This window comes from Octopus sinensis, linkage group LG19 (assembly GCF_006345805.1).
Source record: "Octopus sinensis linkage group LG19, ASM634580v1, whole genome shotgun sequence".
Classification (NCBI taxonomy): domain Eukaryota; kingdom Metazoa; phylum Mollusca; class Cephalopoda; order Octopoda; family Octopodidae; genus Octopus; species Octopus sinensis.
Genome location: NC_043015.1, coordinates 47,243,358 through 47,271,075, shown reverse-complemented (window position 1 = coordinate 47,271,075; position 27,718 = coordinate 47,243,358). Strand labels below are relative to the sequence as shown.

General features: G+C 37.7%; 1 protein-coding gene and 1 long non-coding RNA gene across 2 annotated transcripts; both read left to right on the top strand.

Annotated features, from left to right (window-relative positions):
• Window positions 1-4,625: 4,625 nt before the first annotated feature.
• On the top strand, window positions 4,626-20,722 carry LOC115222112 (SPRY domain-containing protein 7). Its single transcript, XM_029792239.2, has 6 exons — window positions 4,626-4,787; window positions 9,461-9,577; window positions 10,988-11,148; window positions 14,419-14,521; window positions 16,124-16,282; window positions 19,951-20,722. The coding sequence occupies exons 1-5, from the start codon at window positions 4,664-4,666 to the stop codon at window positions 16,219-16,221; spliced, it is 603 nt and encodes a 200-aa protein (XP_029648099.2). The 5' UTR covers window positions 4,626-4,663; the 3' UTR covers window positions 16,222-16,282; window positions 19,951-20,722.
• A 3,197-nt stretch (window positions 20,723-23,919) lies between these two features.
• LOC115221965 lies at window positions 23,920-27,506 on the top strand. Its single transcript, XR_003882680.2, has 3 exons — window positions 23,920-24,006; window positions 25,554-25,630; window positions 27,332-27,506. It is a non-coding gene; the product is annotated as an uncharacterized LOC115221965 (long non-coding RNA).
• Window positions 27,507-27,718: the final 212 nt, after the last annotated feature.

The following is a 27,718-nucleotide window of genomic DNA, read 5'->3' as shown; positions in this document are numbered from 1 at the left end:
CCAAAAACTAGCAGAAGGATACTTGTGACTGACAGGAAGGTCAGAGTCACGAGTATAACAAAAAGTATGCTACCCAAACTGCTGCCTTGTTGTTGAATGAAAATAGTTTACTGCTAGTGGTCTTATCAAATGAATTTGAATCATCAATGTTTTGCAGTTCTATATTTAAGAGATGAGGAATTATGTACATTATTTACATTATTTACAATTGACAGATATTTGTCCTCATCTTGTTTTTTGTAAACTCATTTCATCTGATATACCCTCCAACCTTCATCAGGTGTCTTGGGGAAATTTCGAACCTGGGTTCTCATTCCTAAGGTATTTTTCGATGTTGCTATTATTATTATTATTATTATTGTTATTATTATTATTATTATTACTATTATTCAGGTCACTGCCTGGAATCGAACTCGGAATCTTGGGGGTTAGTAGCCCATGCTCTTAACCACTAAGTCATGGGCATATGGCGTAGTGGTTAAGAGCGCGAGCTACTAACCCCAAGATTCCGAGTTCAATTCCAGGCAGTAACCTGGAAGGAAGGAAGGAAGGAAGGAAGGAAGGAAGAAAGAAAGAAAATTGATTTGTTAGATGAGAACATACAAAAAGATAAAATGTATTGCTAACAGGAAAACTGAGTTGAACACATCAATGATTGCTGAACAATTGACAGCAGTTTTAAGGGCATACTAATTAAGGGTGTACTAATTTTGTTAAACCCGGGACTATGACCTTCCTGACAGTAACTTAAAACTTGTCCAACACCATTGTGAAGAAAGCAGAATTATGTGAATGAAAATTCTATTTCACTTTCTCATGAATGAAGAAATTATTTACCTTGTGGAGGCTTGGTTAGGAGAGAGCAGGAACAAGTACACTAACGCATTCCTTAATTTTGCCAAGTAGATATGGTTCTTCTGATCACTGGAGAAGGAAGGATTTTAAGAAATTGAAATATCAAAATATATTTTTCTGAGATGTAACTGTTATTTCTAGCATGTTGAGTGACCACACTGAGACCAGCTTCATTTCATTTGCTGATTCAATTAGGTGCAAATATGCAGTAAAAAACATCCAGAAAAATAGTATGGGTATAGGTATTTTGAAAGCCTAGATGTGGGTTAAAAACATTGAAAATTTGAAAAACAAAGTTGGGACGTGGAGGGTAATCTCCATATTTTTTTTTGTGGAATTAAAAAAGAATATTGAATAAGGAGTGGCTGTGTGGTAAGTAGCATGCTTACCAACCACATGGTTCCAGGTTCAGTCCCACAGCGTGGTACTTTGGGCAAGTGTCTTCTACTATAGCCTCGGGCTGACCAAAGCCTTGTAAGTGGATTTGGTAGACGGAAACTGAAAGAAGCCCGTCGTATATATGTATATATGTATATATATATGTATGTGTGTGTATATGTTTGTGTGTCTGTGTTTGTCCCCCCAACATCGCTTGACTGCTGGTGTGTTTACATCCCCGTAACTTAGCGGTTCGGCAAAAGAAACCGATAGAATAAGTACTAGGCTTACAAAGAATAAGTCCTGGGGTCGATTTGTTCGACTAAAGGCGGTGCTCCAGCATGGCCGCAGTCAAAATGACTGAAACAAATAAAAGAGAGTAAAAGAGTAAGTAGAAAACAAAAAAAATTTGGTGGGTGTTGAGAAGGAAATTAAAATTTTGCAAAGCTGGTTTTGAAGCTAAATTGTAATCTCCATAGTTGGAAACAGAAACCTGAGGAAATTTTTGAAAAGAAAAGAAAAAAAACATGTGATATGGTAGTGGTGGTGGTAGAGATTATAATAAATCTCTGACACATCCATAATTGTCCTTTGCCTGCAAATATATCTTTTATCTTTCATTTGTTTCAGTCATTAGACTGTGGCCATACTGGGGCACCACCTTGAAGAATTTTTAGTCAAATGCAGTACTTCATTTTTTTTAAACCTGGTAATTATTTTCTCGGTCTCTTTTGCTGAACCACTAAGTTACAGGGATGTAAACACACCAACACCAGTTGTCAGGCAGTGGTGTGGGACAAACACACACATACTTACTTGTACTTGTGGCGGCATTCACCCTGGATGGGTCAAGTCGGCTTCTTCCTTGGAAGAAGTTTCGTGGGAATATGTGGACTTCATAAGTGGTCCCCAACAATCCCGCATGTAGAGACATCCTGTTTGCCGCAGATTGTCCACAGACGCAGGGACAGAATAACCGAGGAGCCACCGGTTGCCGAAACAGACACTCCGAGGATTTTCACCAGAGCCCCATCTGCCGGGTTGTGGCCCTAATACCACTCAGTGTCAGACCAATCCACCTTGGGTGGCCCTACCAGGAACTGAAGTTCCCGACGGCATAGCTCTGATACTACCCGTTGTCAGCGTCCCCACCACGGTGAGGAGGGGATGGACTTTGGGGGCACCACTACCTGTTGCCAGCGTCCCCACAACGAAGGCAGCTAAAAGCAATATAAAACAAAAAAAGTAGAATTCAATAGTCACCAATTTTGATTGATGGTGCAGGGTATCATCCATATTGCTAGAAATAAGAGGTAAAAATCCTCTTAGCTGCAAAGAAGCACATGTCTATGAACTGATCTCACCTGTTGTGGGGCAGTTAGCTCTCCTGTCAGTACATTGACATGTGCTTCTTTGCAGTTAAGAGGGATTTTTACCTCTTATTTCTAGCAATGCGGGTGTTACCCTGCACTGTCAGTCACAATTGGTATATATATAAATATATATACCTTGGGCAAGTGTCTTCTACTATAGCCTCAGGCCAATCAAAGCCTTGTAAGTGGATTTGGTAGACGGAAACTGAAAGAAGCCTGTCGTATATATGTATGTATGTGTGTATGCGTGTGTATGTGTGTTTGTGTGTCTGTGTTTGTCCCCACCCCACCCAACATTGCTTGACAATCAATGCCGGTGTGTTTACATTCCCGTAACTTAGCGATTAGGCAAAAGAGACCAATAGAATAAGTGCTAGGCTTACAAAGAATACGTCCTGGGGTCGATTTGCTCAACTAAAGGTGGTGCTCCAGCATGGCCTCAGTCAAATGACTGAAACAAGCAAAAGAGTAAAGAGTTAAAGAGTATTTTTAATATATAAGTGGGTGTGTGTGTGTGTGTATATATATATGTGTGTGTGTGTGTGTGTATATATGTATATATATATGTATATATACACACACACACACACACACAGAGTATTTGCAATACTATTCCTCATCCCCTTTAATTCTCTATATCAGCTGTTTTCTATGTAAGTCGGACTTTTTATATATATATCTATACACATTCTTTGTATCTCATGTATTTAATATACTTCGTATATTGATTTTTTAAAATTGCTATCCCTACAGTCACTTCTATATCTGCTCAATTTTAAATCTCTTGAGTGTATTCTATACTGAGAACATCTGGATCTCGTCTCAGAACTACATATATATATATATATATATATATATATATATTATATATATATATATATATATATACCGGAGTAAACACATAAATGTGAAACAAGGTGGAAAAAAGATTACTCAAATACCAGAGGTAGAGTAATATGCTTTATCTAAAAGAAGCAGAAATTTAACAAAAGCTGTTACTCGGAGTTTCACGTTCCTGTTCGTCAGACAGTTTTGTTAAAATAGAACCGAAAGGACAATTCGATCAAGACGAGTAACACTTTTTGTTAAATTTCTGCTGCTTTTAATAAAGTATATATATATATATATATATATATAGAGAGAGAGAGGGAGATGTGTATATATATATATATATATATATATATATATATACACACACATACTCATACACATACAACAGGCTTCTTTCAGTTTCACTCTACCAAATCTACTCACGAGATTTTGGTCAGCCTGAGGCTATAGCAGAGGACACTTAACTGAAGGTGCCATCCAGTGGGATTGAACCCAGAACAATGTGGTTGGGAAGCAAACTTCTTACCACACAGCTATACCTGTGCTTCAAAATTTCTGGCAAACATGGAAATAATTTTTTGGTAATTAATTAAAAAATTCGTTGAAATTATTCCCACTAAGTTTTTTTTTTCTTTTTAATTTCTTTCTCCAACTAAAACGAATATTTCAATTAATCAATAATTTTTTAATGTATATTTATTGATTAGTTGTTACCAGTTCCTCTCATGTTCTAAATATTAGAAATAATTCTACCAGACAAAGTAGACTTTTAATAATTGGTTTCTTTTAATAAAAGTTACGCACTCCAAACTAATTAATTAGTACCTTTGAGAGAGAAAGAGAGAGGGGAGGATTGATTGTTATACTGATAGATAGATAGATAGATAGATAGATAGATAGATAGATAGATAATAGATAGATAGATAGATAGATAGATAGATAGATAGATAGATAGATAGATAGATAGACAAATAGATAGACAGACAGATAGATAGATAGATAGATAGATAGATAGATAGATAGATAGATAGATAGATATGTATACTGCATATACTTTATACGCACTTTCTGACAAGTTGTGGTGCACCTGAGCACTGTATACAATAATTTCATTATTATTATTATTATTATTACTGGTTGTGAAAAATGTAGTCACTGTGTTAAATAAGCCTGAGGATGGTCCGTGTGTGACAGTGGTCGGCGCACGTAGGTTGCTTAGTCTAATCATGATGGACAGTATGGCGGCGTGTTTTTGTTGTTTACGTTGCCGTACCTTTGGCGCAGGAATTAGCGGAGGTCATGTCATCTTAAAAGAGCAACCAGCTGTAAAATTAGATACATCGCATATGGGTAAGTCATCCACAACCGATAATTGTCTCACGGGGGAAGCCAAAGAGCGTAAATCTTTAAATATCTGTCTTTAAATCCATCAGTGATATCTCAAAATATTTAGTCAACTTGCTGGCAAAATTCTTCATCTTCACAAATATTCGTCGTCTTTTAATAAAATCTGTCTACCGAGAAATCCTTTGGATATGTTTATACGTAATTCCTCAAAATCTAATATTAAATGTCCTGCCTTGTCGTGATATTCTTGTGTAACATATGTTTCAACTTCCTAGTTACCTATTTTTGTCTTTGGAATTATCCTGTTGAGGTTTTTGTACTGATTTAAATCTCAGTATTTCTATTTAAGAAATCATAACCCTCGATTTAAAACACCTGAGATATCTTCTTCCCTACCTCTGTTATTTATCTTCCTCATTGAAGCTTTTCGGTATTCATTATATATATATATATACAAATTGAGATAGGGGTTGTAAATGCAACCCTCCATGGGATAACATATATCCAATATACTGCTAGTGAAGTACCCAACAAAGTTAATACATAAATGTTAAGGATTGCGATGCAATCAATTCATTTACTGTATTATATGGGCAAAGGTAAAATGATATATATATATATATATATATATAATATATATATATACACATATATATGTGTATGTATCTATGTATTAGCAATTACCGTTTCAGGAATTCCTCTCTCTTATAGACTTTGTTTAAGAGGAGCGAGCTGGGGGGAAAGATGATATTGAATGCCATCAATTTATACTGGCAATGCGAACACTATTTTATCAATTATGATCTCTGACATTTTGCAATGCTGTGTGTTCGTTGGAAGGGGTGTAGTTGATATAATCAACCAAATTTTATTTTATGGACCTCGAAAGTATGAAAGATAAAAATCGCCGGCTGGATTTGAACGTAAAATGCAACTAAATATCATCGAGGTGTCTGTCGTCCTGTGTGGTACTTTCATCTGTTTGCGCCACTACCACCTCCTATTTGGCAAACGGTTTGATACTGGGTGTGATTAAATATATTTATAAAGATCGCTTATATTTGCATTCGTAGTTGTGTAGTGACTAGAAAAACCAAAAAAAATTTTAAAAAAAGGCGAGGTGGGGTAAAAGAATGCGAAAAACCGGATGTTTAAAATGGTACAATAAAACGAGGAATGAAATGCTCATGATAACAAAGATGAGACTAATATATCAGGGAGGAAAATCAGAAACAAAGGTTAGAAAGAAAGTGAACAATAAAGAAGATGAGAGAAGTGCGTAGAACGCATTGTGAATGATGCTGAACCGACAAGCACCCACTTTTACGCCTATAGTATTTATTGTTTCACACGAAACAGCTGAAGTACGCTGATAAAACTAATAGTGGGCACACTGCGGCCCGTGGGACTTTCTGAATGGCATACCTAAGTGAAAATTAACCTAATTTCTTTTTAGTCATGCGGCCCGTCTGATAATGGTCTATTTCTCGTGCAACCCGCTTCTCGAGAAAAGCTGCCCGTACCTGGATTAAACCAAACTGGGACTTGCACTTCGATGCATGTTGGCGAAACACTGTTGCATGTGAGGGCTATTATAATCCTAGCAGGTTTTTGAAGGGACCCAAACTAAGATATATCAATGTGGGACTTTTAATCGTATCGTACAAGCTGGTTCGTTCTCTGGCCAACAAAGACGGATGGGAAAAAACTATGTGATGGCATCTGGGAACAAATAATGCATGGTTCACATCATATCCTCTCAGATACGTTTACAGGATCGAGGTCAACCAACAGGAACGTGTTTGAAAATTTAATTTGATGTATAAATGAAATATATGGCGACTTTTAAATTTATGTCTCTACTTTCTGTCAATCAGCAGTTTGTGTAATTTCTTTTGTTGATTGACGAAGTTATTTTATTCTTTGTGTGTATGTGTGGGGGCGGTGTTAGGTATTTTGATATGCAGTGTGACGATCCTTGAGTTAATTGCTCAAGGTGCGGTTGTGTGACGGTCCTTGAGTTAATTACTCAAGGTGCGGCTGTGTGACATATATAGAAGTGACTGCGTGGTAAGAGGTTTGCTTCTCAACATGGTTCCAGGTTCAGTCCCTCTTGCATGGCACCTGACCTAGGGCAAGTGTGTTTTAGCATATAAGATATTTGCCTAAGGCGTACATGCACATAGCTGTTAAACAAAATAGATGCATGAGAGTGCAACAGATTAAGATTAAACAGTGCAACTTTTTGAAGAGAAAAACATGTTTAAAACAGCGCAAGAGATGGTTGGCAAGGAAAACTAAAAAAAAAAAATGAATAAATATAGGCGTAGGAGTGGCTGTGTGGTAAGTTGCTTGCTTACCAACCACATGGTTCCAGGTTCAGTCCCACTGCATGGCACCTTGGGCAAGTGTCTTCTGCTATAGCCTCAGGCCGACCAAAGCCTTGTGAGTGGATTTGGTAGACGGAAACTGAAAGAAGCCCGTCGTATGTTTGTGTGTTGTGTTTGTCTCCCTCCCCCAACATCGCGTGACAACCGATGCTGGTGTGTTTACGTCCCCGTAACTTAGCGGTTCGGCAAAAGAGACTGATAGAATAAGTACTAGGCTTACAAAGAATAAGTCCTAGGGTCGATTTCTTCGACTAAAGGCGGTGCTCCAGCATGGCCACAGTCAAATGACTGAAACAAGCAAATGAATGAAATGAAAAATAAATAAATCTGAAACCTGAGTGCCAGAAACAGCAGTCTAGAATTCATTATTTTTTCTTTGTAAAATGAATTAAGAGACATTTTAGCAAAATTTATCATTTTGACAGGAAAATATAATGGTCACATGTGATTGTTTTTCTGTCTGATGTCACAGCATTTGAAATAACGGAAGATAACTTGATGTTTGTTAATCTTAAACCAATTGGGTAAAATTGCAGACTTCAAACTGGTTTTGTGTTTGAAGCAAAGATCTGATTAGACACATGTTGGTAGGAAACAGTAGAGAAAAAATAGAAGAATGTTGTTAGTATGTTCGCTTTGAAAGCTCAGTATGACATATTTTCAAATAATAAAGCAGAAAGTAATAGATTAAGGGATATTTTAAGGGTAAGAGCACGGGGTGTTATTATGGAAGACATCATTATCATCATCGTTTAACGTCTGCTTTCCATGCTAGCATGGGTTGGACGATTTAACTGAGGTCTGGCGAACCAGATGGCTGCACCAGGCTCCAATCTGATCTGGCAGTTTCTACAGCTCGATGCCCTTCCTAAAGCCAACCACTCCAAGAGTGTAATGGGTGCTTTTACGTGCCACCAGCACGAGGGCCAGTCAGGCGGTACTGGCAACAGCCAAGCTCAAATGGTGTTTTTTTACATGCCACCTGCACAGGAGCCAGTGTAGTGGCACTTGCAACGACCTTGCTTGAATGTTTTTTTCATGTGTCACTGGCACAAGTGCCAGTAAGGCGATTCTGGTAATGATCACACTCAAATGGTGCTTTTTATGTGCCACCGGCACAGAAGCCAGTTAGCTGCTCTGGCAACGATCACGCTCGGACAGTGCTCTTATCACTCATCTAGCACGGATGCCAGTCGTCAAATTTGATTTCGATTTCACTTGCCTCAACAGGTCTTCGCAAGCAGAGTTTAGTGTCCAATGAAGGAAAGGTACGCATAAATGGACTGGTTACACCCCTGGCATAGGCCACAAGGTTATGGTCTCATTTGGCTTGCCAGGTCTTCTCAAGCACAGCATATTTCCAAAGGTCTTGGTCACGGTGAGGCCTAATGTTCGAAGGTTGTGCTTCACCACTTCATCCCAGGTCTTCCTGGATTTACCTCTTCCACAGGTTTCCTCAACCACTAGGGTGTGGCACTTTGTTAATCTTAAACCAATTGGTTAAATTTGCAGACTTCAAACTGGTTTTGTGTTTGAAGCAAAGATCTGATTAGACACATGTTGCTGGGAAACAGTAGAGAAAAAATGGAAGAAGAATGTTGTTAGTATGTTCGCTTCGAAAGCTCAGTATGACATATTTTCAAATAATAAAGCAGAAAGTAATATCATCATTTATCGTCCGCTTTCCATGCTAGCATGGATTGGACGATTTGACTGAGGACTGGTGAACCAGATGGCTGCACCAGGCTCCAATCTGATCTGGAGAGTTTCTACAACTGGATGCCCTTCCTAACGCCAACCACTCCGAGGGTGTAGTGGGTGCTTTTACGTGCCATGTTTTTATCCACAGATGTAAATAAATGTATTTTCAATGTCAGTTCAGCTTTTAGTTGTGATGAGCTAAAGCACTTTTGCTAAATTAACTTGTAGCATCCACTCATCTTACAATTGTATGTTTGTGAAGTTAAGGTTTTAGCGGATAACTTAACCCTTAAACTTTCAGATTACACTGCCAGATGTATTGCTTATTCTTTCACCTTGTTTTGAATTAATCATACATTATCTCTTAACTTCAAGATTTCAATGATGTGATTGTTTAGTTTTAGGACATTGTAGGGTAAGTGTGAGATCCTGTTTGTTTTATAGAATATCTGGGCTGAACATGGCCAGTTTAAATGCTAAAGGGTTCAAGCCAATGCAAACTCAAATATGTATTGCACTCCCACTTCATAATTCATGATTAATGGGAAAAAAATTCAACTTCTTTTTCCTTTATTTCTCATCTAGGTAATGATGTTGTTATTGTCAAACATGGTCGTAGGATCTGTGGCTCTGGGGGAGCATTGGCTAATGTTCCAATTGTTCAGAACAAAGCATATTTTGAAATCAAAGTACAATGTGGAGGTAAGATATTTATAAATTTATCATGTATTTAAATATTGAATATCATTTTTTTTTTGAAAATTATAAGCATCATCATCATCATTTAACATGTTTTCCAAGCTGGCATGAGTTGGACAGTTTGACAGAAGCTGGCAAGCCAGAGGGCTGCACCAGGTTCCTATCAAGTTTCGGCAAGGTTTCAATTGCTGGATGCCCTTCCTAACAACAACCACTTTCCTGAAACCACCTGAAAAAAAAGCTCTGGTGTTGGTACCACATTAAAAAGCTCTGGTGATGGTGCCACATTAAAAAGCCCTGGTGCTGGTGCTACGTAAAATGCACTGGTATCACGTAAAAATCACTGCTGATGGTGCCACATGAAAAGCAGCCAGTGCACTCTGTAAAGTGGTTGGCATAGGGAGGGCATCCAGCTGTTGAATCCAAGCCAAAACAGACTATGGAATCTGCTGTGGCCCCTGGCCTTGCCAGTTCCTGTCAAACCGTCCAACCCATGCCAGCATGGAAAACAAACATTAAATGATGATGATATATATACATATACATATATACGATGGGCTTCTTTCAGTTTCTGTCTACCAAATCCACTCACAAGGCTTTGGTTGGCCCGTGGCTATAGTAGAAGACACTTATTTCTATATTGCCCACAAGGAGCTAAACATAGAGGGGACAAACAAGGACAGACAAACGGATTAGGTCAATTACATCGACCCCAGTGCGTAACTGGTACTTTATTTATCGACCCCGAAAGGATGAAAGGCAAAGTCGACCTCGGTGGAATTTGAACTCAGAACGTAACGGCAGACGAAATACTGCTAAGCATTTCACCTGGCGTGCTAAGATTTCTTATTTCTGTATTGCCCACAAGTAGCTAAACATAGAGGGGACAAACAAGGACAGACAAAGGGATTAAGACGATTACATCGACCCCAGTGCGTAACTGGTACTTAATTTATCGACCCCGAAAGGATGAATGGCAAAGTCGACCTCAGCGTATTTCGTCTGTCGTTACGTTCTGAGTTCAAATTCCGCCGAGGTCGACTTTGCCTTTCATCCTTTCTGGGTCGATAAATTAAGTATCAGTTACGCACTGGGGTCGATGTAATCGACTTAATACCTATGTCTGTCTTTGTTTGTCCCCTCTATGTTTAGCCCCTTGTGGGTAATAAAGAAATAGGTACTTAATTTATCGACTCTGAAAGGATGAAAGGCAAAGTCGACCTCGGCGGAATTTGAACTCAGAACATAACGGCAGACGAAATACCGCTAAGCATTTTGCCCGGCGTGCTAACGTTTCTGCCAGCTCGCCGCACAAGATATGCCTGCATCTTAGCCACACATGCATCTGTTACATGCAAATTCTTGTATATAATTGAGATATTGTTAATTGTTGTTTCTTTCTTTCTTTCTTAGGATCTTGGGGTGTAGGGTTGGCTCTTAGGAAAGTCGACCTGAATACTCTGCCTCTCGGATGTGAACCTGATGCTTGGATTTTGCGTAACGATGGTAAACTCTATAATAATAATGAAGAGAAAATACAGATCCCAGAATTAGCCCAAGAGGGAGATATTATTGTAAGTATTTTACACATTGGCTTGGTATGTTTCTTGTTTCTTATTATGTAGTAAATGACAGCATTGTTAGCACAGTGGACAAAATGCTAACATTGTGACAGGTTTTCGCAAAATATTGGAAAAGAATAACGCTATTTGTATGACGGTGACAAGAATTTTATAACTATTACGTAATGTCAAGACAAGGAAACAAACAAAACATTCACACACACACACACACACTGAGCTGGCTTCTTTCAGTTTCTACCCACCAAATCTACTCACAAGGCTTTGGTTGGCCTAAGGCCATAATAGAAAATACTTTCCCAAGGTGTCGATAAATTAAGTACGAGTTACGCACTGGGGTCGATGTAATTGTCTTAATCCCTTTGTCTGTCCTTGTTTGTCCCCTCTATGTTTAGCCCCTTGAGGGCAATAAAGAAATAAGAAACGTTAGCACGCCAGGTGAAATGCTTAGCAGTATTTTGTCTGTCTTTACGTTCTGAGTTCAAATTCCACCAAGGTCAACTTTGCCTTTCATCCTTTTGGGGTTGATAAATTAAGTACCAGTTACGCACTGGGGTCGATGTAATTGTCTTAATCCCTTTGTCTGTCCTTGTTTGTCCCCTCTGTGTTTAGCCCCTTGTGGGCAATAAAGAAATAAGAAACGTTAGCACGCCAGGTGAAATGCTTAGCAGTATTTTGTCTGTCTTTACGTTCTGAGTTCAAATTCCACCAAGGTCAACTTTGCCTTTCATCCTTTTGGGGTTGATAAATTAAGTACGAGTTATGCACTGGGGTCGATGTAATCGTCTTAATCCCTTTGTCTGTCCTTGTTTGTCCCCTCTGTGTTTAGCCCCTTGAGGGCAATAAAGAAATAAGAAATGTTAGCACGCCAAGTGAAATGCTTAGCAGTATTTTGTCTGTCTTTACGTTCTGAGTTCAAATTCCACCAAGGTCAACTTTGCCTTTCATCCTTTTGGGGTTGATAAATTAAGTACGAGTTATGCACTGGGGTCGATGTAATCGTCTTAATCCCTTTGTCTGTCCTTGTTTGTCCCCTCTGTGTTTAGCCCCTTGAGGGCAATAAAGAAATAAGAAACGTTAGCACGCCAGGTGAAATGCTTAGCAGTATTTTGTCTGTCTTTACGTTCTGAGTTCAAATTCCACCAAGGTCAACTTTGCCTTTCATCCTTTCGGGGTCGATAAATTAAGTACGAGTTATGCACTGGGGTCGATGTAATCGTCTTAATCCCTTTGTCTGTCCTTGTTTGTCCCCTCTATGTTTAGCCCCTTGTGGGCAATAAAGAAATAAGAAGTTCACTTCCCAATCACATGGTTCGTAACCAACCCGGCTGAAACCAGCTCTGACTCTGTAGTACAAATGTCTTGTTTCCATAAGTTTCAAATTAAAATCTTCCACCAAACCTTGGTCACAATTTATATTTCTAACACTAGCTTAATGATGACTAAGTTATTTTACTAAATTCTTTGTTATATTTAAAATAATTGAAAGAAACACAGAGCATCATCATCATCATCGTTTAACGTCCGCTTTCCATGCTAGCATGGGTTGGACGGTTCAACTGGGGTCTGGGAAGCCAGGAGGCTGCACCAGGCTCCAGTCTGATCTGGCAGTGTTTCTACAGCTGGATGCCCTTCCTAATGCCAACCACTCCGAGAGTGTAGTGGGTGCTTTTTATGTGCCAGGCAAGGCTGGCAATGGCCACGATCGGATTGGTGCTTTTTACGTGCCACCGGCACTGAAGCCAGTCTAGGCGGCATACTAAATTCTTTGTTATGTTTAAAATAATTGAAAGAAACACAGAGCATCTCAAAATAAATAGAGTAATGAAAGGGTTAATGGCAGTTCTGACTCTTCATGTCCTGAGTGCAAATTCTGCTGAGGTTGACTTTGTGTTTTATCCTCCTAAGGTTGATAAAGTGATCCTATATGAACACTGAGACTGACAATTAACAAAACCCCTTCCTTGAAAACTGGCTTTGTACTAAAATTCTTAATCATTATTTAATATCGAGTACAAAATTTAAATTAATGCTAGAATTTCATAGCATTTCCATTGATATATTTACAACTTTACCACTAGATACCTTAATAGAACACCAAATGCTGCATTATTAGCCTTGAGAGACCCTCTCATTTGGCATTTGGTACATAAAAGCCACACACAGATCATAACAAATGAATTCATCTGTCATTCCTGTGCCTGTGGCAAACAAATTTCATCTCCTGCGGACCAGGCACCTGTACGAGAGGATTTCTCAAGGCTAATAATGCAGCATTTGCCTTGTTTCTTATGCTTTCTGTGATTTTCTTATGAGTATATTTATATTCTGTTGCCATTAGGCGTAGGAGTAGCTGTGTGGTAAGTAGCTTGCTTACCAACCACATGGTTCCATGTTCAGTCCCACTATGTGGTTATCTTGGGTAAGTGTCTTCTACAATAGCCTTGGGCCGAACAAAGCCTTGTGAGTAGATTTGGTAGACGAAAACTGAAAGAAGCCTGTCGTATATATGTATATATACATATAAGATTAATCAGCCGAAATTGCGAGGATGATCCAGTTCTTGACTGAAGATCAAAACCTTCGAATGTCCCGTCCGTGTTTTTTGTATCGTCTTCTAAATGTTTTACGTTCTTGTCCCAGTTTGTATTTTTTTAACTTATATATATATATATATATATGTATGTATGTGTGTGTATGTGTTTGTGTGACTGTGTTTGTCCCCCCAACATCGCTTGACAACCGATGCTGGTGTGTTTATATTCCCTGTAACTTAGCAGTTCGGCAAAAGAGACCGATATAATAAGTACTAGGCTTACAAAGAATAAGTCTTAGGGTCAATTTGCTCGACTAAGGGCTGTGCTCCAGCATGGCCACAGTCAAATGACTGAAACTAGTAAAAGAGTAAAAAGAGAGTATTACCTGTCAATTTCTATATTATCAAGCAATGTTGATGTCATTACTTTTGCTGTGGAACGTTAACTCATTAGCATTTGAACCAGCCATATCCACCCCAAATACCCTAACTGTTTAATGTTCAAACTGGCTAGAATCTGGCCTCTCGCACCTACCCTACAATGTCATTCTAAAAATTAAACAATCATAGCATTGGAATTATCTTGAAGTTACAAGATAATCTCTGATTAATTCAAAACAATGTGAATCAATAAACCTTACATTTGTTAGAGTAATCTGAATGCTAAAGGGTTAACCAACAGCAGCAGTGTCGTGTGTCCCTGTTAAAATATGAAACTCTCTTTATAGGGTTTATCTTATGACCATGTGGATTTGAATTTCTTCTTAAATGGCAAACCAACTAACACACCGGTCAGTGGACTAAAAGGCACCCTTTATCCTGTAATGTATGGTAAGTTGGTATTTAATTTTCCTAAATCCTACATCATCATTATCATCATCATTTAATGTCTATTTTCCATGCTGGCATGGGTTGGACTGTTTGACAGGAGCTGGCAAGCCAGAGGGCTGCACCAACCTCCAGTTGTCTGCTTTGGTATGATTTCTATGGCTGGTTGCCCTTTCTAATGCCAACCACTTTACAGCATGTACTGGTTGCTTTTCATGTAGCACCAGGACGGGTGCTTTTCAAGTGGTGCCAGCACAAGTTATCATCATCATCGTTTAGCGTCCGTTTTCCATGCTAGCATGGGTTGGACGGTTCTACTGGGGTCTGTGAAGCCAGAAGGCTTCATCAGGCCCAGTCAAATCTGGCAGTGTTTCTACGGCTGGATGCCCTTCCTAACGCCAACCACTCCGTGAGTGTAGTGGGTGCTTTTTACGTGCCACCCGCACTGGTGCCAGACAGAGCTGGCAAACGGCCACGAACGGATGGTGCTTTTTATGTGCCACCGGCACGAGGGCCAGGCGAGGCTGGCAACGGCCACGAACGGATGGTGCTTTTTATGTGCCACCGGCACGAGGGCCAGGCGAGGCTGGCAACGGACACGAAATGGGGCGGTGCTGGCAACGGTCGCGAAACGGAAAGTTCTCTTACATGCCACCGGCACTGGTAACACATCTGCAATTTCCATTGATCGATTTCGATTCTGATCCTCATTATCTTAATTCACCTTATTTTCCAGCATACAAAACAGCATAGCATATATTGTAAACATTTAAACATTGTTTACTATCTTTCCAAATCCTCCTGCATTTCACATGGAATTTTTGGTGTATTGTTTGTTTTTGATTTTGTCAACTACACAATATAGTAGGGTCAGTTGGGCACTGTCTACGAGAAAAAACAGCTTGGATTTGGTCATTCAATCATTCATTGATACCTGTGTGCTATCAGAAAAGTCAGAAAATTGTTGCCACACAGGCACTTTTATGTGACACTGCTACAAGTACCTTACACCACCAGAAGGATCAGTCTTAACACTTCTGCTGCAAAGTACGAGTTTTCTTGAGTTCGTCAAGGTGCCAGCCATCTCGGGCCTTTGTCATCTCACCTGAAAGGTTCATTATCCTGAGGTCGTTCTTCACTACTTCATTCCATGTCTTCCTGGGTCTCCCATTTCTACATGTTCCATGGAAGTGGGAGACCCAGGAAGACATCATCATCATCATCATCGTTTAACGTCCGTTTTCCGTGCTAGCATGGGTTGAACGGTTCAACCGGGGTCTGGGAAGCCAGGAGGCTGCGCCAGGCCCAGTCTGATCTGGCAGTGTTTCTACAGCTGGATGCTCTTCCTAACGCCAACCACTCCGAGAGTTGTGGGTGCTTTTTATGTGCCACCTGCACAGGTGCCAGACGAGGCTGGCAAACGGCCACGATCGGATGGTGCTTTTTACGTGCCACCGGCACTGGTATCTCAGCTACAATTTCCATTGATGTTGAACGATTTCGATTTCCACTTGCCTCAACAGGTCTTCACAAGTAGGGGGTCTTAGGATTTTTCTGTTTTAATTCCATTTGTAACTTGGGGATTTTTTTTTTTTTCCATTTCAGTTGATGATGGAGCTGTTCTGGATGTACAATTTGCTACGTTTTATCATCAGCCACCAGATGGCTTTGACAGGATCATGATTGAACAGTCACTTCTATGAAAAGCTGCTTTTTGTAAACGAGGTGACATAGGCAACTGTGAACCCAAAACAAAACACCGAGGTAGCTACTTTGTTGGATCCTGTATAATATCTAATTGTAAACTAGAACCTCTATATAATACAATATGTACAACTATTGACATATTCTTGTATATGACCGCATTTATATTGAAAATTAAAATGTTGTTTATTTTGATAAATTATCATTTCACAAACAGAATCAAACCAAAACATGGAAACATAACATATTTTTATATGTTAACTTTCTGATGCTCATTTTCATACAAACATTTTAATTACTGTATTTTCCTAAATTACTTGTCTTTTCCTTGAGTAAGATTTTACCACAGTCTCAGAAAATGTTTTCTCATAATTGTAATTATTAAATATTTAACTGTAAGATTAAATAAATACCTAGCTTGTGTGACCTGTACTTAACCTTTTAGCATTTAAACCAGCCATTATCCGGCTCAAATATTCTACCTGCTTTACATTCAAACCAACCAGATCTGGTCTCTCACGCCTACCCTACAATGTTATTCTAAAAATAATCAGTCACACTATCGAAATCTTGAAGTTACAAGATAATGCAAGATTAATTCAAAACAATGTGAAAAAATAAGCATTGCATTTGACAGAATAATCTGAATGTTATAGACTTAAAAAAAGCAAAGCGTATTATACTTTTTCCAAGTTAATATTATCTATCTCCAAAGGTGGCAAACTGGCAGAATCGTTACCGCGCTGCACAAAATAATGGCATTTCCTCTGACTTTACGTTCTGAGTTCAAATGCCCCCTGGGTGGACTTCACCTTTACCAGTTAAGCACTGGGGTCAAAGTAATCAATTTACATTGGCCCCTTAAATTGCTGGCCTTGTGCCAAAATTTGAAACCAATATTATCTATCTTCATATATTCTGTGTGATAAATATTTTAAATATTATCTTATATCTGGTATTTCTAGAAATTTAATTAAAATCACTCCAATTTTCCTGCTCTATTGTGCTTGATGTCTAAAGATTATAGTGCTTAACTTTTAATCCCCCTGCCCTGTCTCACAGCATTTAATATTTTTTAATTTTTTATTGTGTTCTCCGTGTGACATACCACAAGTTTTTAAACAGAGGTGTAGCAATATTAATGTATTATTTAGACATTTCAAGTACATTAACCTCTATCAATTTTTGCCATCAAATTAAAATTGCTGCTACAACCTCACTTACTAAATCCACAATAAAGATTTAGGATTTGTGGAGGTGACATTCTGTTGTTCTCCAAGAGTCTGTGCCATAGAGCAATGTGTGTATGATACAGCTCTAGTTTGTATTGAGTGGACTTCTCTACAATACTCTTTTGCTTGTTTCAGCCATTTGACTGCAGCCATGCTGGAGCACCGCCTTTAGTCGAGCAAATCGACCCCGGGACTTATTCTTTGTAAGCCCAGTACTTATTCTATCGGTCTCTTTTGCCGAACCGCTAAGTGACGGGGACGTAAACACACCAGCATCGGTTGTCAAGCAATGCTAGGGGGGACAAACACAGACACACAAACATATACACGCACACATATATATATACATATATACGACAGGCTTCTTTCAGTTTCTGTCTACCAAATCCACTCACAAGGCATTGGTCGGCCCGAGGCTATAGCAGAAGACACTTGCCCAAGATGCCACGCAGTGGGACTGAACACAGAACCATGTGGTTGGTTAGCAAGCTACTTACCACACAGCCACTCCTGCGCCTTCATGTTCACTTTCTAAATCCACAATATTATTCTGTGGTTATTTATGTAGAAGATTCGGTGAGATGGCATTCTGTTGTTCTCCAACAGTCTGTGTCATAGAGCAAAGAGCATATGATACAGCTCTTAACATAATTTCATCATGATGATCATATTGAGGGAGACTTCTCTACAATGTTTAGCATTTCAATGCTGTGTTTTGTCTTGCTGTAACAGCTCATGATTTCTGTTGGCAAGCAGGTATCTTCCACCTACTGTGACTGATCGAGGGTTTGGAATTCAATCGAGCATATCCATTTTGTGTAACTTAGTATCAAAGATAAAAATCAATATTATATTCTTTTCTGAAAAGCATAGAAAGACAGAAGAGCTTCTGCCAAAAAACATTTTTGTATATAATTTTATTCTTTTATGTCAACATGAGTTCAGATTCTGCTAATGGTCAACCGAACTTTTCGTTTGGGTTCCGTAAAACAAGTCTTAGTAATAGATTGAAATGAATTTATTACCTTTACATCTGGCCTTATACTGAAAAGAATCAATGTGTTCTTTCATCCATTATCAGTCTAACTGGTTATTTTTTTACAATTTCACCTTTCTAATTTTTAGGTATTATTTATTAAACATGATTTTTTTTTTTTCTTCCTTTGGCTTCTGTATTTGGTTTGCAAGATTCTTGATGTGAACTCGTGTGTTGAAACAGATTTTATTGTATCTTGAGAGGGTCATTATGCCAATAATAAAACACATGTACTGGTTCAATTTCACTTCTTTTATTATTCATCAGTTGGTTAAATAATTAACCAATTGATGAGTACTAAAGAAGTAAAATAGTACCAGTGCATGTGTTTATTACTGACAGAATGACCCTCCTAAAATACAGCAAAATATATTTTTAATAATTAAATTATATACTTTTATAATCAAAAACTTGTTAGTTTCTTTGCTTTTTTTTTCTGATATAGGACGCATTTACCTTTAATAATAATTTATATATATGAGTAAAATGTATTATTGTTGTTTCCAAACCACCCTTTTTTTTTCATTGTAAATACAGTAATACCTCAGTTAGAAATCTCAATACATTCTTAAAAATGCAGTGCTATTGGAGGTCATTACAACTTAGAACATACATAGAGATATAACTCGCTAGGTTGTTTTTCTGGTATGTAAATGAAGGTGACAAAGATTCCCAAATACTTGAAATTCAGAAACTGATATCACACCCTTCCAGCACTTGATAACATTAGATAACCTCTCACATGTGACGTTAAACATCACTCTCTGAAATTACAATAAAATTTGACTTTAATTATGAGTGCACAGGTCTACCTTGCCTTACTTATTCTCATCCTCATTGCTGTGAGTCAGGGGCCATGGACACATGCTCCATCTCTGTCTCTATCAATTCCTACCCTTTGGCCATGGTTGTGCATTCAGTTAGAGACCTTCCAGTTCATTCTTTGATGTCATCCAAGCAGCATCTTCTCAAGGACACAACGCATCGTCAGGAATTGAACTCACGACCTTACAATTTTGAGCCGAATGCCCTAACCACTAACCCACGCTTAAAGATTACTAAACAGAGTGGCAACTTTACCATTTATACCCAACCATTTCAAGATAGACCACTAGAGTGTATGTTGCACTGAGTCAAAAGCCCTTTTTTTTTTTTAGTCTGTAAAAGCCTTGCATAGGGTGACATCATCAAAATCTCAGATACAAGATTATGCAAGATTAAATCAAAACATCATTGATAAATAAGCATTACATTTGACAGAGTAATCTGAATGAAAAGAGTTAATTATTTCATTTTCTAGAAAAACCCTTTTCACTTTCAGTTTCACTTCCATAGGGCAGCAGACAGTAAGAAAGTTATTCTAGTTTCTTGTTATCTTTTATTTATCTTTCCACACTTCTGAAAACTTTTTGTAATGAAAATTATATTCTTGCTTCATATTTGAATAACGTTTACTGTAGAAGAAAATGGAAGATTTGAAGCAACAAGAGAAAGAATGAGACTGTACGAAGAAAGTAGGGGAACGAAGATGAATCTGAGTAAGTTTAAGAGAAAATCAAACAGGTTAGAAAGAGTCGGCATGATTTAGCACAAATATCCAGAATAAAACCTATAATATTAAAGAAGCAGTTGACAGATATGAAAGAGAGGTCATAGATGCTGAAGCAAGCTGACTATATACGACAACGTTGAGAGAGAGAAGTGGATTGAAACAACGCAAAGATCATCTGGCAGAATAGCAGGAACTTAGAGAAGGAAATCAAAGAGAAGACATGACCAAAGAACAGTTGCTTAATTTAAGAAATATTCAAAACAATAGACGACGTTTTAGAAACAGTTCGGTGCTCCTATGATATGACATCAGAATAAATAAGATTTCTCATTCACTAAGCCTCAATGCTCTGATCTAGTTTCATTATCATAAGACTTTTTTTTTAATATAGTGAAGAAATTCTATGAAGATATATAAAAGTAGGCATCAACATAAAAGTAAGAAAATTTGTAAAATGTGGAATTTCTATGTTTGCCACTAATCATTGTAATAATGTAATGCAATCCCTCTGGAAATATTTGCTCCAAGAAATAAATTAAAAAAAAGGCACTAAATGCTGGGTAGTGCTAAGTGGAGTATTACTGTACTGTACATAGATCCTTATATTCTCACTTTGTAATAATCTGTTAACTCATGTGAAAGATGTACATATTCCTTGCTAATAAATTATATGATGAAGACTATAGTTTCTTTATATTATTTATTCTGTTGCACTATTGAATTTTTAATACAGTGATCACTCGTTTATCGCGGTAGATTGGTTCCGAGACCACCCGCGATAACTGAATTTCCACGAAGTAGGGACACCATATTTACAGTATTTATTTAACGTGTATTTGGACTTTTAAAACACCTCCCTGTACTGTTAACAACCCACCCATTTACAGTAGTCTATTAATAACAAGGACAACTGTTAAGCAATAACACTTTAGATTTAAAAAAAATAAAGATTGTTACTGTACTCAACACAAAAGAAGTTGAAGTAAAATTTGAATGATAATGGTAAAATTTGAATAAAGATGAAGTAAAATTTGAATGATAATGGTAAAATTTGAATGATAATGGTAAAATTTGAATAAAGATGAAGTAAAATTTGAATGATAATGGTAAAATTTGATTGAAGATGAAGTAAAGTTTGAATGATAATGGTAAAATTTGAATAAAGATGAAGTAAAATTTGAATGATAATGGTAAAATTTGAATAAAGATGAAGTAAAATTTGAATGATAATGGTAAAATTTGAATAAAGATGAAGTAAAATTTGAATGATAAATTTGCTGTACAGTAGAAATGATGATGAAGCTGTCAGCGGTGCCCTTTCCTGGGACACCTCTTCCACTTCTTCCGAAAGTACAACCGTAGTAGTAGCAGAGGAACTGGCTCTCTTTTGCGAGGTTGCAAAATCATTGTGAAATAATATTTCTTATTAATATTTTAATGGATTTAGTGAAAAATTTTAGGTGTTTATTTATATATATATATTTTAAAAATCCGCGAAATCATGAATCCGCAATAGTTGAACCACGAAGTAGCGAGGGATCACTGTACTTGAATATGTTTTATATCAATTACAAAATCAATTGGTTTGAGATGCCCGATTATCTTTTGTGTTTGTGTTGTCTGAACTATAATTTGGATTTTGGATTTCCTAGCTACCTTCAGTAGGTGCAGGAGTGGCTGTGTGGTAACTAGCTTGCTTACCAACCACATGGTTCCGGGTTCAGTCCCACTGCATGGCACCTTGAGCATGTGTCTTCTACTGTAGCTTCGGGCCAACCAAAGTCTTGTGAGTTGATTTGGTAGACGGAAACTGAAAGAAGCCGGTCATATTCCCTCAAATAATTATTATATATATATATATATATACATACACCACACACATATACATATTGTTTCATTTTTTTTTTTCATTTTAGTCCGTTTTTCCATGCTTGCTTTGCCTGACACTTTTTCCATGCAAAGGATAACACATACACACATATATGTATGTATGCACATGTATCAATGTATAAATATGCGAATGTATGAGTCCGTGTGTGTGTGTGGGTACATTCATATTATATATATGCATGTGTGTGTAAATATGTATATATATATATATATATATATAATAATTATTATTTGGGGGAATATAAATCCAAACTTACAGGGAAAAAAATTCAATTTAGAAATACTAAATCAAATTTCACACAATATAATATATATATATATAAAATTTGAAAAAACCCACCTTTTATCAATTCAAAATGAACAATTTAATTACACCATCCAGAAAATTACATATAATAGAAATATTAAAATTAAAATAACAATAAAATATCATTAAGTAAATTGCAAAAAAAATAATAAAAACGTATATAATTTATATATATATATATATATATATATATAGGCGCAGAAGTGGCTGTGTGGTAAGTAGCTTGCTAACCAACCACATGCTTCCGGGTTCAGTCCCACTGCGTGGCATCTTGGGCAAGTGTCTTCTGCTATAGCCCCGGGCCGACCAATGCCTTGTGAGTGGGTTTGGTAGACGGAAACTGAAAGAAGCCTGTCGTATATATGTGTATGTGTGTGTGTGTGCTTGTGTTTGTCCCCCTAGCATTGCTTGACAACCGATGCTGGTGTGTTTACGTCCCCGTCACTTAGCGGTTTGGCAAAAAGAGACCGATAGAGTAAGTACTGGGCTTACAAAAGAATAAGTCCCGGGGTCGATTTGCTCGACTAAAGGCGGTGCTCCAGTATGGCCGCAGTCAAAATGACTGAAACAAGTAAAAGAGTAAAGAGTATATATATATAAAACATAAATATCAGGTGGTATGAGAAGTGAATATATTTATTTAACCACATGACATCTTTAGGATTATGGCCATTTTGCAATCCTCTTCAGTGTAGAAGGAATTATGTTTATATGCTTGCATCAATAATATGTACATTTGTCACTCATTATACCATACAATTGTATATACACAAATCCATGGAAATAAAGGATGCTAGCCCATCAGCTCACAAGAACATGATAGTTACATCAACGATCAACTCTACGTGTGTATGTTTGTTTGTTTTACTGTCTCCTTGCCTTGATATGAAGCAGTAGTTCTAAGCGAGTGTCAGTTATTGTCATGCAAGAGATGTTTTTTGTCTGGGCAAAGTGAAACAGATGAGTGTTAAGCGATGTGGAAGGCATCCAGCTCTACAAAATCTGTCTGATTCGTGTGAGCATGGAAGAGCGGATGTTTCATATATAAATATATATTTCTTTACTACCCACAAGGGGCTAAACATAGAGGGGACAAACAAGGACAGACAAAGGGATTAAGTCGATTACATCGACCCCCAGTGCAAAACTAGTACTTTATTTATCGACCCCGAGAGGATGAAAGGCAAAGTCGAACTCGGCGGAATTTGAACTCAGAACGTAGCGACAGACGAAATACCTATTTCTTTACTACCCACAAGGGGCTAAACACAGAGAGGACAAACAAGGACAGACAAACGGATTAAGTCGATTATATCGACTCCAGTGCTTAACTGGTACTTATTTAATCGACCCCGAAAGGATGAAAGGCAAAGTCGACCTCGGCGGAATTTGAACCCAGAACGTAACGGCAGACGAAATACCGCTAAGCATTTCGCCTGGCGTGCTAACCTGTTTCATATAAATATATGTATGTGTGTGTGTGTGTTGTTTTCTACTGAGTATATGTACATATATCTACTTGATTGCAGCGTTATTAGTGGTTTCTCCCATTATTTTGATTCACTATTTTCTATCGTTATTAAAAAACTGTCGACATTTTTGACGACACGGGTATGTTAGTATGTATATATTTCACGCTTTCTGTTCACATTTATCGCTTGACCGACATCGCCATGGCAACTGAAGGTTTGTCCTAGGTGAATAGAGTTATTTCCCTTACATCATATGCACGCTGCAGCCATGTTTCGCATCTGAAAATACTTCTCAGTAAGTGACTCTGTCTCTTATATTCCTGTTGCATAAATCCCACCCAAAGAATCTATTGTTGTTATTATTATCATCACACTGAGTATAGATTTATTTCACTTCTCATATATTGGCAATACACTTGGGGAATGCATAAAAGACACGTCTTCGTTTTTAGTTTTCTACCAAGTATATTCGTCTTCGTTTCTGTTACAAGCACTTGTTATAAACAGCCTTTGGGCCCAAAGACCCACCCACTTAATTTTAGCAGAAGCAACGAGGGAATTTCTTAGTTGTCGCAGTTCACCCGGCTAGAAACAACCAAATTTCTTATTTCTTTATTGCCCACAAGGGGCTGAACATAGTGTGTAACTGGTACTTATTTAATCGACCCCGAAAGGATGAAAGGCAAAGTCGACCTCGGCGGAATTTGAACTCAGAACGTAACGGCAGACGAAATACGGCTACGCATTTCGCCCGGCGTGCTTAACGGTTCTGCCAGCTCGCCGCCTTATTTCTACCAAATTTCTACCATATCACACGCTACGATCTTGAACAAAAACGGAAAAAATAATTGAAGGACACGTTGGATAGTGTAACCCGAGGTACAATACATTTGAAAATATATATATATATATATATATATAAGACATTATGGCCTTTGATGATATAACTGCTTGACTTAGGTGTAAACAACAATAGTCCCTTTATATCCAGATTTCTTGAATGATCGTTGAATGCCTTTGGTTTATAGGTTTGCTCAACCAAGAAAGATCCAGACAAACAATTATGTTTTTAATGTCCTTGAACACTGCCTGAATAATGCAGTATTTCTCCCCACTTTTATTTCTTCTTTCATACACTATTTTTCGTCATTAAATCACAATTCCAGTCTTTATGATTTCGTTTCAGCGTTTGTTTCGAGTTTTCGTTCAATTTCATCTCGATAGTTCGATCACTTTATCTCTATTGGCATAACTACAGATGTGTGCCCCCAACCGTCCGCCTTTGTCATCATCACTTTCTGAATAATGTATATCTTTATTTTATTTTTCTGTGATAAAATTCTCTACAAATACCCTTCAGATGGTGTAGATTACAATTAAATCGGAATTTGAGATAAAGAAGAAAAAAAAAGTGGGTGGGTTATCGGATAATTCACGCATCTTGATTTTGTTTCCTCATACTGTTTGCACGAGATGTATGAATTATTCGACCTTTCCCACCCACACATTTTCCCCCACTTTTTGGTGTTTACTGGGGCAGAGTTTCTATGGCTGGATGCTCATCCAGACGCTAACCCTCACCTGATTTCAAGCGATACATTATTACAGAATATTGGAAGTGAGTAACACTGCTTATATGACAGTGACACTCATTTCGACATAATCTACACCATCATCATTTAACAGCTATGTTCCACGCTGGCAAGGGTCGGACAGTCTTGACACTGGGGTCCATGTAATCGACTAGTCCCCTCCCACCAAAATTTCAGGCCTTCTGCCTTTAGCAGAAAGGATTACTATTATCATGTATTTATTTGTTTTTCTGTTTCAATATTTTAACAGTCATCCAGTGATGCCAGCTTCTAAGTCGACTGACCCTTGTAAAAAACTAGCTTGCCAAATCCAGGCATGCCTACAGGGTAACTCTCTCCCTTTCTACTTCTCTGTCTATCTGTGTATCTGTATAGCTATTTGCTGGTATGGCTGTGTGGTAGGAAGTTTGCTGCCCAATCACATGGTTGTGTGTTCAATCTCATTGTGTGTCACCTTGAACAAGCGTCATCTACTATAGCCCTGGGTTGACCAAAACCTTGAGAGTGGATTTGGTAGATGGAAACCGAAAGAAGCTTATCGTGTGTGTGTGTGTCTATATATATATATACTCTTTTACTTATTTCAATTATGTGGCTGTGCTGGAGCACCGCCTTTAGTTGAGCAAATCGACCCCAGGACTTATTCTTTGAAAGCCTAGTACTTATTCTGTTGGTCTCTTTTGCTGAACTGCTAAGTTATGGGGGATGACACCAGCATCAGTTGTCAGCCGATCCTACCACCATTTATTGATTTATATATATATATCATCATCATCAACATTTAACGTCCATTGTCCACACTGGCATGGGTTGGACAATTTCACCAGAGCTGGCAAGCTGCACCAGACTATAATCCAATTTGGTATAGTTTCTACAGCTGGATGATCTTCCTTGCACCAACCACTCTACAGAATGTGCTGGATGTTTTTATATTGGAAGTGAATGACACTGCTTATATGACAGTGACACTCGTTTACAGCTATCACATGATGTCTAAACAAGGAGACAAAACATATTATCATTATATAAATATATATGTATATATAGGAGTGGGTGTGTGGTAAGAGCTTGCTTCCTAACCACATGGTTCTGGGTTCAGTCCTACTGTGTGGCACCTTGGGCAAGTGTCTTCTACCTTGGGTCAAACAAAGCCTTATGAGTGGATTTGGTAGACAGAAACTGAAAGAAGCCCATTGTGTATATATATATATATATATATATATATATATATACATACATGTATTTATTTGTGTGTGTTTGTCCCCCCACCATCGTTTGACAACCAATGTTGGTGTGTTAACATCCTTGTAACTTAGAGGTTTGGCAAAAGAGGCCAATAGAATAAGTACTAGGCTTACAAAGAATAAGTCCTGGAATCAATTTGTTCAACTAAAGGTAATGCTCCAGCATGACCGCAGTCAAAAATGACTGAAACAAGTAAAAGAACATGATGGGTTTCTTCCAGTTTCCATCTACCCAATCCACTCACAAGTCTTTCGTCGGCCTAGGTCCATTGTAGAAGACAGCTGCCCAAGGTGCCATGCAGCAGGACTGAACTGGAAACCATGTGGTTGGGAAGCAAGCTTCTGAACCACAGCATGCCTGAGCAACAGTCTGTATTTAAATAATAGTAATAATTCTTAAAAAACTCACAATTTTATATTTAAGCTAGTTTTGTAATGTTATGTTAGGCTGTTTTACTCCAAATACCAACCAACTTAATAATGACAAAATTAATTATTTCGCTCTGCTAAGTTGATTATTTTAAAAATTAATTGAAGCACATAGGTAATGCATTCCTTAAGAAATATGATTATAAATGAATTAAACTATTTTATTTAATCTTGAATTGTTTGTATTTTCTAGTTATAAATCTGGTCTAATTATATGCGTGTGTGTATTTATATGTCTGTAAGTATATACATATTCATATATATATTTATTTATATTATATAGAGGGCATTACTACACATAAATGCCACACGCTGGAGGGATGTATTTATATTTGTTTTTGTTTTCTAATTATAGAAAACAGATACCAAGAAGCAAAATGCCAAGAAGTTATTAATCTAATGCTTAAATGTTGTGAAAAATATGGTGCTAAGTCCAACTGCTGTGATGGATTCAAGGACATGTGGAAAGAATTTCCTAAAACTAACAGCTAATAACCAATAAACATTGTTCTGCAAAAAAAAAAATTTTTTTAAATAGCAGACTATACACACATAAATCAAAAGCTAGCTCATCATTTAGGCTCCAACTGAGCTGGCACATGATCAAAACCATTCCAGACATGACCATTTCATCTTTATTCAAGCATGACTATCAAGGACTACATTATGTTTCCTCTGCTGTTTCTTTTTTTTTAAGACACTAAACTGTGATATGGCTGCCTTTTCTAGCAGGTCAAGCAGA